This window comes from Notothenia coriiceps, unplaced genomic scaffold (assembly GCF_000735185.1).
Source record: "Notothenia coriiceps isolate Sejong01 unplaced genomic scaffold, NC01 NC01_scaffold00024667, whole genome shotgun sequence".
Lineage (NCBI taxonomy): Eukaryota > Metazoa > Chordata > Actinopteri > Perciformes > Nototheniidae > Notothenia > Notothenia coriiceps.
In genome coordinates, this window is record NW_011357368.1 from 8,022,488 (window position 1) to 8,033,980 (window position 11,493).

Here is an 11,493-nt window from a genome sequence, read left to right on the forward strand (position 1 = left end):
AAAAAATAATCGTTTTATTTCGATTACGTTGTTTTCGTAATCGTTGCAAGCCATAATCGTAAAAATTATCGCGATTACAATACGATTAATTGAGCAGCCCTAATATCAGACATACCCTATTCTCAAAGCCTGACCTGACATTCATGTGTTTCATATGTTGTATTCAATATCTGATGCTGGCTGTCCAGTTTGGGCAAAAACTATTATTTGCATGAAACAAAAAGAACTCTTAAAGTACACGTTTATTATGTCTTTGTTTAAACACCAGACAAGACAGTTTAATTAAATACAGTAATAAGCTTAAGAGATACATAATATACAAATATTTTAAGCATAGGTACCTGCTTTGGCAAAATCCTCCTTATTATAGCTGAAATCCTTCAGAAACGTGATGCTGTCGATAGTAGGGTTGTATCGCCGAGAAGTCTCAAGCAGCATAATCTGAGGAGGAAACACATGTTTGTAAGTGGAGTATTGATATACAGCAAAACTGAGATTTAAGTTATACACAACCGTTGGAAAATAATGCGGGAAGCAACCCTGTTCACACGATTTGAAATAAGTGTTTTCAAGTTTCACGTGTAACATCAATTACTGTGACAATGCCTTGTATGAAGTGAAACAAATCTTTCAAACTGGAAGCTTCAGATTCAGGATGCATGCTGCATGGTGCATGGTGAATAATGACAAACCTCAATGGTTGACGTCTTTAACAGAGCAATCTGGTCCTCCCTGGTGAGCTCCAGGAAACCAGGAAGCTGCTTCGCGAAATCCACAATCTCCTGCACGGACATGATTGCGAGCTCAGTGAAGTGGGCGAAGCGCTGCTGACGCACCTCTCTGTTTTGAGGGTCCTGACTCTCAGGCCACGGCTGTTGGGTTCACACATAACAAAATATATGAGGCACAAAGTAAAAAAAATCCCTGATACGTTTTCATGACAGCAACATACACAAAATGTTTTATGTTAAACCTCGACAGGAGAGATGATCCAATCTTGTCTGCTTTTACCACCAATTGAATACAATGGCTGTGACTCGCAATCTACCGACACGCATCAGCACAGCAGTCAACCAGAAAAGTAGTTCCCTCTAAAGCAGCTATATTTTTTCCTGAAGCAGAATAGTGGCCTCCCACATCAAACACCCACCCTACATGCAGCTTTAGGTAATGACTGTAATTTTGAAATCCAAAAACCTCTGGCTGGAGCAAATGTTCAGATTTTACAGCTAAACAGAACGCTTCAATATATTTCTGAAAACATCTGCGAAGGAAATACAGTAGGCAATGCAGTAACAGAATCGTTATTTATAATTGATCATCAATTATACTACAAACTGAACCTTTAAGGCAGGGGTTCCCAACCTTTATTGTGCCAAGGACCGGCAGATACATAAAATAAAAATCGCGGACCGGTTGTCAATTTTAACTGATTTTAATATTTACTCACCAGCAGGTAGCAACAGAGACTAATTGTACTGTATGTAACAGCCTGAACAAATACTAGAGCAATATGCATCCAAAACATATTAACAACCTTAAAAAAAAAAAAAAAGAACCAGTGTTTTACAGAAAAACCAAACAACTGATGTTATTCAGTTTTTAAACCAAAACGGGAAAACAGATAAATCAACATTTTGGTTTTGTTTGTATGATTTACAGATAGCCCAGTGAATGCTGGGAAAACGAGGAGAAGGTGCATTATGAAGGAGATGTCCGGTCGCCTGTGTGCGCGTGTGCGTGTGTGTGTGTGCGTGCGTGCGTGCGTGCGTGCGTGCGTGCGTGCGTGCGTGCGTGCGTGCGTGCGTGCGTGCGTGTGTGTGTGTGTGTGTGTGTGTGTGTGTGTGTGTGTGTTCTGAGTGTTTGTTTCCCTTTAAACCAGCTGCGAGCAGCAAGTACTCTGAGAGTCACGGACATTCATTCATAGATCAAAGCAAACTGGTTTACAGACTCTCCTGTTTTGCCAATCCGGTGCTTAAACAAATAGCTCTACACCCCTGGCCGAAATGTCCTTAAAATTGAGTCTGAGTTTGAAATATATCTCAAATACCGTCATTTCCCCACGTAAACATAACAGTCTGCAATGAAATGGTTGTCTCCTGTGCGCTCCACTTCCTCCATGGCGCACTGGTAACTTTAAAAAAAAAAAAAAGTCGGGATAACAGGATAGTTTCTCGTGCGCACGGATAGTTTCTCGTGTGCACGAGATACTAACCCGTTATCCCGACTTTGTTTCCGTACAAATGCGGCTCAAAACACTTTCATAAGGAATCGATGCAAATATAAAAACACAAATGTGCCAAAACACGAGCAAATTTAGAAACATCTTTTAACGTGACAAGACACGCGCAGCATTTAGAAAACATGCACTAACTTGTGATACAATACTACTTAAACAACAAATAAGAATAATTATAATAATGACAATCATCATCATAATCCTGATCTGATTTAAGTAATTAAGGTACTTAAATGCCCGCAAAATAATATTACAGTCCAGCGGCACCAACACAGTTTATCTAAATGAATACTGAGTATTAATATAACAGTAGATAATTAGCAGTATGCCTCTTAATAGTTCAGTCATCTCTAAATGTGTCATAAATTTGCCTCCAGAAGGACATTCAGATGGGAGCTTATCAATCCTCCCTTTATATCTGCGACCTGCTGAACTGTGAAGAGCACACCAGTTAAACTCCCAGCATGCTCCATGCTTTCCGTACGATGGCGATTCAGATCAGGGATCATTTCTCTAATTAGCAGCGATATGCTCCTCTTCTTTGACACAAACTGAAGCCCGTCACTGATCTGATAAGCGTTTGACATTCAGAGCTCGTTTTTACCTTGTTTTGCAAATCCCAGAGAGGATTTCATCACCGACTGCGGCCCGCTTGCGTGAGCTCTCAAATTCAGTTTTTATTCTTTATTTTTGTTAGTTTCTACCCTGCAGTTGTTTCTGAGCTGCTGCCGTGCTGGTGCTGCTGTGTTTATGGCACAGTGTCATCATCCTTTTTGTTTTCCACTGGAATACTAAGCAGTGATTTCCATAGTTGCTCTGAATATTTTTGTGCAGTGGAGGCTGGAGGGTGTGTTGGGTAGCTTATACTGGAGCCACACGAGAACGGTAACGCAAACAAACCAAATTCGATATCAAAAAAGTATTCCGTCCACACGCAATAGGCACCAGAAACGTGTCCGTTCACACGAGACCGCTCGAAAGCACTGGAGACGCTGTAGTACATATGCCGGGCCTGTAAGTGGCGCTGTACTCCTGCCACAAAATACACCAAAAGCAGCGAAGAAGACTTCCTGCGCATGGTTGCCATGGTTGCCCTTCTGTTTATTCTCCGCTGTGGACGCTCTGGCTCTTTTTCTCCCTCCCCGAGGCAAGCGTTTTCTCCTGCTGTAAATCCCTCCAGTAGTCCACCAGCACATGAAAAACACCCACCTCTCCGCCTCTTCCAAGGGACGAGGGGACCGTGAAGCAGAATTTTTTTCCGCCGGTCAAAATGTCCGTTAAAGTTTCAATCTTCCGGACAAAATTAGAAAAGTTCCGGTCAGAGGTCTTCTTTACTATATAATAATATAATGATAAAAAACTGAGCCTCTCTTTTCCTCCCCCTCTTCTGACAGCCCAGCAGCTGATCTCTGAGTAGGAGAGGTGGGGAGAGGCGGGGCTATTGCGTCATCGTTATCTGGAAATGATCGTATAGGGTGTAGACACGGAGCCGTTTGGCCCCCCAGAGCGTTGCGTCCCCAGATCTACCCACCTTGGGACCCGTTATCGTTATCTGCGTTTCCCTGCTGTCGGCCTCGTGTGGCCGAACCGTCTATATGATAGAGAACTGTAGCGGATACAACCGTTACCGTTCTCGTGTGGCTGCAGCCTTAGTTTGTGGGGACTTGGCTAGGGAACTTACTGTAGATCTTTGTCACCTAAGTCCTAGAATGGACCAAATGGTGTTCAATGACAAGGTTTTCTTCAGGTGTCTGTCAAGTTAAAGAGGCCCTGTTATGCTTATTTGTGGTCACCCCTTTCCTGTAGTGTGTAATAACTTTTTTTGCATGTAATGGCGCATTTCCACTACACGCGCCGGTTTAAGCGTGCCTTGCCGTTTTGGTTGTGTTTCCACTTGGCGTAGTACCGGCTAGCAGTTTCAGTTTCACGTTGAAATACAGTTAGAAAGTCGGATACGACACAGGTAATAAGCAAAAATGACCGCGTGAACTTTACGACGATGAATGAAAAAGGGTAGCGACACCACGAATAAACTTACAAAATGAGCGAAGGTACCAACAGGAGAAATAAATTAGGTGAGCGGACGCTCGGGATGTATAAGTAAACGTCTGAAAAGGTGATGAGCCGGTTTGGACTGGGTAGTGTGGACAACGTAAAAGAGAAAGAAGAGAGAGAGTGTGGCGAGACAGGTGTGGCGCGCGGAAGAAGACAGTTTGTGGAGGGTGGGTGTGTAGAAGACAAAGCGGAAGTGTGGGCGGCCCGGTAGCACTGGAGACAGGTGGTGGTGAGTGTCTATTTGTTGACTATACGGTTTTTGGTTCTCAGGGGGTGGGGTCTCATTCAGTGACCGGTCTGTAATTTAGACGTGATGTTATGGTGTTTCAAGATGAAACTGAAGAATGGTAGGGGAGCAGACAGATCACCACTATTTGCCCCTATTAGTCTTCGTTTTTTTGTTTTTTCTTATGTATTCGTATTCGCGTCTCTTATTCTGACGTCAAATGTCTTGTCTGTGTTTCTCGTTGTGCTACATCTTATGGTAGCTGTTTCCTCTCCTCCGCTCTCTCGAGTTGCGACTATGTTTTCTGTACTTTTTCTGTGTTATTTTGAGTTTTCTGTTCGTGAACTTCTTGTATATGTCTTTTTGTTTCGCATATGGAATGTTGTATATGATTAGATACCAGCACTGGCACGGACCGTTGTACACTAGCCTGTTGTCTAAGGGTACATATACACGTTGGACAAACCAGATACCAACGCACAAACATTTTTACACGAATTACAAGTTTCTCGCGAAATTAAGAAAGAGTATTGACGGAGACGACGCTCGTGGAGAAAAGTTGCCGCGAGACCAGACTTTGGTCTTCGGGGTCAGACGACATACCAATCGCCGGCCGAGATCAAACACTAACCAGTTAGCAAATCGTGCTAAAGGGGCGGGAATCGGATAGTACATGCTTACACACCACTCCCATCGCGTTATTCTCTCCGTTACACTGTAACACTACAGTAAAACCAGTCCTTCCATCCTTCAGCGTTTCCTCTCTTTGAGGAAAACTCACTTGAAACTATAAAATGGAAACGCATGGTAAATACCGTGTAAAGGTAACGCGTCCCGGAGCGAGCCTGAATCATGGCCATATCTAATACCGGAACTCCTGGTCCGAGTGACAATACGACGCATTAGGTAGATGTCTAAACATGCGACCCCGGTCATTGATATCAATTAGCGTCACCATCCGCCTCGCACTGCAGTATAAGTTTACGCTTTGTAGTCTTTTTGATGTAGTCGGCAATCGACAATCGGGAGTCCTCGAGTGTACCGAGGAGTATAGATCAGTCGTTTGCATCTGTTGTTTAATTTGTTCATGTTGGTGTCCGACACAGTACCGCTTATGTCAGGCGTTCAATAATACAGACATCCGGAGGCAACAACACTCACACCCTGCCAGTCTCGTAGTATGAGCGCAATCGAAGTCGCGGCTTAGAGGGTAAGTCTTTTGTCTCGTAAATTTTCGCAAACAGCGGACGGCGAACAGACGTCTGATCAGGTCTTCGTAATTAAGTATCCAAAAAATTGATTGGCCGTTAGTCATTCAATGACAGCCGTAGTCTAACAACTTGTACAAAATGTTACATTTAGGTGGCCATTCTATACAAGTAAACAACACCAACATTCGGGGGAATCGGTCGTAAGGAGAGAGATCTCAAATAAATCGTATGTAGTCGGCCGAGTCGACAAACAACCGGGCAGATTCTGGGATTTCTCACGCGGCTGCGCAGCTAAAAAATGACCCCGGTCTTTTTTGACACTTTTNGCTTTATTTTGCGGGTTTCGGCATTATGCCATGGAGCTAGTCTATGTTGTTTTATTTTCTTCTTTTTCAAAGGAGCAACAGAGTCTAATTTTATTGGCAGCGCATCTGTAGCACTATCAACAACATGATCAATTTGGGGTGGTGTACATTTTGTATAACTTTCCTCCCTTACATGCAGACATGCTATCAAGTTAAGTATTGGTGGAATCTCTTCCTTACATTTGGCTATAGCACTAACGTCCCGCTGCCTCCTGATGCTGCAGCCATTTCATGAAGTGAAGGAGGCTTTCCTTCTATAAAACAGCTGTGGGCAGCAGATACTGTGAGATTAATTCATAGATCAAGGCCGACTGGTTTACAGACTCTCCTGTTTTGCCAATCCGGTGCTTAAACAAATAGCTCTACACCTCTGGCCCACATGTCCTTAAAATGAAGTCCTAGTTTGAAATATATCTCAAATAATGTATGCCCTGTCATTTCCCCACATAAACATAACAGTCTGCAATGAAACGGTTGTCTCCTGTGTGCTCCTCTTCCTGCTTGGCGCACCGGTAACTTTCTTGTGTGCACGAGAGGCTGAGACCTTAGGCTGAGCCGCCGAATCCCTCGGAACATCATAAAAGCCATTTCCAACGGTTTTCTGGTGAAAGTTTAACTAGGCTACTGGATGAAATAATATAACTGGTATAGGTGCGAAAATTATAAAACATTATGACAAAATATTTTTATATATTTATAATTCTGCAAATATTACGATAAACTCACAGCTATTTCGCGGCCCGGCAGTAACACCTCCGCGGCCCGGCACCGGGGGGTTGGGAACCCCTGCTTTAAGGGAAGTTCATTTTATTGTCTCAAATAACTGATACTACTGCAAACCACACATCAGTTCAATTGTATTCATATTTGATGTATTTGTCTAAAATCTTTAAGTAGCTATAAAGAATTCACAAGTTTAAATGTTTTTGTTTAAATACATTTTTCTTTTCATTTATTGAAGAGACTGAGTTGAAAGAAGGAGACAGAGCAATGACAGGAGGCAATATTGATTGACATCCTGGTCCTCTGCATGGGGACAGAGCCCCAGGCTGCTAACGCTACCTATTCGGCAACCCTTTTTTTGAGCCCAAGGGTACCTACTGATAGGTACAGTGTTGAAAGGGGGAGACCGAGGGGCCCGCGATACAACAGTTTAATAAAATACTCGTAATGTCATTAAGGTTAATATAACAGTCAACTCAGATCTATCCTGTGAGGCGTTCACTTACTGTCACTTTGGGTCGTTCCAGGAAAGACCTCTTGTTGCATTGTTTCTGCATGGACACCAGCTTCTCGATCATCTCCTGCTGCTGGGGGTCCAGAGAAGCTGTTTCCAGAGGAGGGGTGGGGGTGACCACTGTGGAGCTGCGGGCCGTCACATCCTCATGCTGCTTTTTCATCTTCTTCAGTCGGATCTGTTCCTCAGAGAGCACGCCTACAGGTCAAAGAGGATGTTCCATTTTATTCCTATGATTTGAAAAGACCCACAAGCTCAAATGTTGTTTTATCTAAACTCTCTCTACATCTGCTTCACACTCACACTGCTCCAGCATGCCCGCCTCCCGACACTTGCGCAGGCGGCACTGCTGGCACTTGCGCCGCATGTACATGTCCATTTCACAGCGGCCATTGTTCTTGCAGTTGTACTGGGCGCTTTTGATGACGCTGCGTCGAAAGAAGCCCTTGCAGCCCTCGCAGCTCAGTACATTGTAATGGAAGCCAGAGGCCTTGTCCCCGCAGACACTGCACACCTCATTGCCCAGCATCTTCGGCGCAGGCCCCTTCTTCCTCTTCACTGGCTGGCCATCTATAAAAAAGAAAAGGAAGGTGAGTTTTTCTGAGGCTGCACCTTGTGCACTGAGGTTTTTTTATGTGTGCAGGAGGTTAGGAAATGTCTGCTCCTCTACCGTTATTAAAATAAAGAAAAGATAAGTACTTCCAGGCATCCTATCCCTATTCAAATCATCGCCGTAGATAATATGCTTCTATATTTACATGAAAATGAAAAAGGTTATTCTAGAGCAAATATCTATATATGCTCACAACTAATATTTAATGGATACTACTATGTGCAAGACATTATAGAGATTAAGTCAAAGGAAATACTGGTTGGTCCAGTCTGTGGAAGTTGTCAAACCAGTACACACACACAAATAACACAGGAATGTAGACTAAAGTCTAAATGTAGGACTATTTTAAGAGGGGTTGACTTCAAATGTCATTGAAAATATATTTCAATAAAATATTTAAAATGTCACTGCGGTGTGACCCAAATAAAATAAAAGTGGAAATCATAAAAGTCTATTGTACTTAAAATGCCTTCCCAAGTATTTTCATAAAAGTGATGTATTCAGTAATGTTGGGCTCTCTCAGATATACATTCAATGGCAGTGACACAACAGAAAGTGCACACTGTTTTTACACACACACGCAACTCCCTCTTAAAAGGATATGCATTTCAGTTTTGTCAATATATGCTACATGGTTTTCACTTTCCGTTAAACATTTCAGTTGTTTGCAGCAGCTGTTAACAAGAGTAACTTTTCTCTCTGACCTAAGCTGGCGGGTGTGTCCCCTGCAGATCCAGGGTCCAACTTGATGTCGCTCAGCTCCACCGGCAGAGGGCTGCTTATGTCGGTCAGGGATGAGCCATTGTGTGGGGGGGCGGGAAAGTCATCTGGCCTGGAGAGGTCAGCCAGTGACAGCAGGCCGCCGTGCTTCATTGCGGTGCTTCCACTGCCTTCCTCAACCATGCAGTCCAGCTGCAGCTCAGAGGCCCCGTCAAACACCTTACTTTCATCTGACAGAGGACACACACACACACACACACACGTTGAAAACAAGTACCAGCCAACTGGTGCTATCAATCGAGACGTTGTTTGGCATTACTTAATCTCGATTGTGACAGGTTTCCAAAATAAACACAATACACAACTCAAATACATGTCATAACACAAAGCTCATGGGATAAAGACCAAGACTTTTATAATTTTTGGTTTCTGATGAAATCACTGTTTTGTGAGAGGCTGTGGAAATCCAAGCAGTCCTGCCACACAATGACACAGAAATGTGATTTAATTATGAATCAAGATGTTCATTTTAGGAGGACAACATAATAAGCCAGTGTACACAAATACAGCTGCTAGATAGCAATTTCTAGAACAAGAATAAGCTTCGTGGCATAGTACAATTTAAACCTTTACTGAGAGAAGAGACCCTGTCATTGTTTATCTCACTCTTTGGACTAATACAGAAGTGCTTTCTCTTACCACGACCAACATCTGGAATATCAGTCACAGACAGCGTGGACATCTTCTGCACAGCAGCTTGTCATTACGAAACCAACGTGTAACTGTGCAAGTAAAAAAACATGAATGATACTCACAGGCAACACAAACTAGACATGAAATAAAGTGTGATGAACAGGGAATGAATGTATACCTGCCGACAGTCTAAGTGAGTATATAAGCTGTTTAAATATTAAAAACTGACATTATGTGAAAATAATAATAACAATTGCAGGAAAATATAATATAATATACACACTACAACGCAGTTCTTAGAGAGATCTAAAATATGACAAGCTTTAGAACAACTGAGCTCCTGTCTATAAACATGGATTTTACTGGCTGTAAAAGCAGAAGTGAAAGTTTGTCATGTGCCTCATCGGGGCGCTTTTCAGGAAACGGATTCAGCAGACACACATGTTCTTTGTTTTTGGCTATTTTTAACCAGCCTGCAAAGAGGAAACCCTGTTTCAAAAATATAGAGGCTTTCTGCTATTTATTTTGAAAATAAAAATGGTTGCCAAGGCACACGAGGGGATAGGCCGATGTTCTTCGCTTTCACTCATCGTGTTCATGACTTCACACAACACACACACACACACACACACGCCACACACACACACCAGCACATCACACACACTCACCCAACACCAAGCACACACTTCACACACACACCACACAACACACCACACACCACACACACACACACAACACACACCAACACAACAACACACCACACACACACACACACACACACACACACACACACACACCACGACATCACACACACACACAACACCACACACACACACACACAACAGGTGTCAACAAAGTTTAAACGAAAATGTTAGGTTTAGTCTTGTAACTTAAGATTAACTTATGCCTTTTCCCCGAATTGCAAATACAGCCGTCGCAGAAAAACACGACTCTCTTATATTTCTGTCCGGGTTATAAATTTTTTTTGGATAAGAAACGCGTTATAAAGCGTTAAAGTGGCGCGTATTTAAGTGTATTTTTGGGACGTACAAATCTAGCCGTTATTAGTTCCTAAACGGGCGGTACTTAGTTCCTAAAACGTTGGGTATTAGTTCCTAAAATCGGGCGTATTTAGTTCCTTAAAATCGGGGTATTAGTTCTAAAATCGGGGGTATTAGTTCCTAAATCGGGGTATAGTTCCTAAAATCGGGCGTATTAGTCTCCTAAAAACGAGCGCAAAAAGACCTCCAGGATTGACGACGTTGTTATTTGGACGAAATTACCAATATATCGGATACAGAAAATTTTTCGAATAGTGAATCCCCGAAACTTTTACTAACGGCAGAGACGACAGGTAGCAAAGAAGTACCCAAGACAGAAGTAATACCATGGATCCTGCCAGTATAAATTAGTGTCAACCAAGAAAGAAAACAAAAAATAGACAGATGCAACACAACAAGTAACCTCTGATACAAAATGTATGAAAATTAATTTATGAAAATAATATAACGTACCGGGACATGCAAACGTTAGTCACGTTTAGTCATGTTGATGGCTCCGACAGAAGGAAGATACCAAAGGTGTCATCCATCTCGTCAGACGTAGTATAACTTCAACAATTATTAGACCTCCCTATAACCCATTAACCATAGGGCAATTATACGATGTCTTTTCCAATGTAGTTGTTTGTCAACGTCAGTTTGTTAATACCGACGGGAAATCTATATTTTGTTTACCCTATCGTCAGGTAATACGTTATAGCGATTTCTAATTTGATCACACAGATTCGTTGTTCTAAATCTAACACGTAAACATTCAATAATTTCTCCCATGTAATAAATTATCTTATACTATTTTTTTATTAGGATACTTGTTAGGATCATGGCTTGATTGCACATCAGACAGCCGAGAGTCCAATAGGAAAAGAACAGACGTCTACGGTTTTTTCCACAGAAAACGAGAAACAATAACTGTCATAATTTGTATCTGCCGGACTTTCGAAAAACAAACCCCAGCCTTTTAGAACTGTAGGACGACAGAAACAGACAGGGTAAGTATAAATTTTATCACAAAAAGTTTGGAGCTAAATATTTGTCTAAAGAAAAAAAAATAATATGCATGTTTACACTAAAGG

The 11,493-nt window shown here is 42.3% G+C and overlaps 2 protein-coding genes across 4 annotated transcripts in view; one reads left to right on the forward strand and one right to left on the reverse strand.

Annotated features, from left to right (window-relative positions):
* Positions 1 to 9,569, reverse strand: part of nr1h3 (nuclear receptor subfamily 1, group H, member 3) — a 15,040-nt gene extending 5,471 nt beyond the window's left edge. Inside the window, exons 1-6 of the mRNA XM_010782601.1 lie at positions 9,366 to 9,569; positions 8,651 to 8,896; positions 7,637 to 7,903; positions 7,326 to 7,531; positions 693 to 872; positions 342 to 441 (exon numbers count right to left, since the gene is read on the reverse strand). Of these exons, the coding sequence (XP_010780903.1) occupies positions 342 to 441; positions 693 to 872; positions 7,326 to 7,531; positions 7,637 to 7,903; positions 8,651 to 8,896; positions 9,366 to 9,408 (1,042 nt within the window). The 5' untranslated portion in view covers positions 9,409 to 9,569. The remainder of the gene's footprint in view (positions 1 to 341; positions 442 to 692; positions 873 to 7,325; positions 7,532 to 7,636; positions 7,904 to 8,650; positions 8,897 to 9,365) is intronic.
* topbp1 (DNA topoisomerase II binding protein 1) overlaps positions 1 to 11,493 on the forward strand; it is a 976,277-nt gene that overhangs the window by 705,246 nt on the left and 259,538 nt on the right. The window lies entirely within an intron of this gene.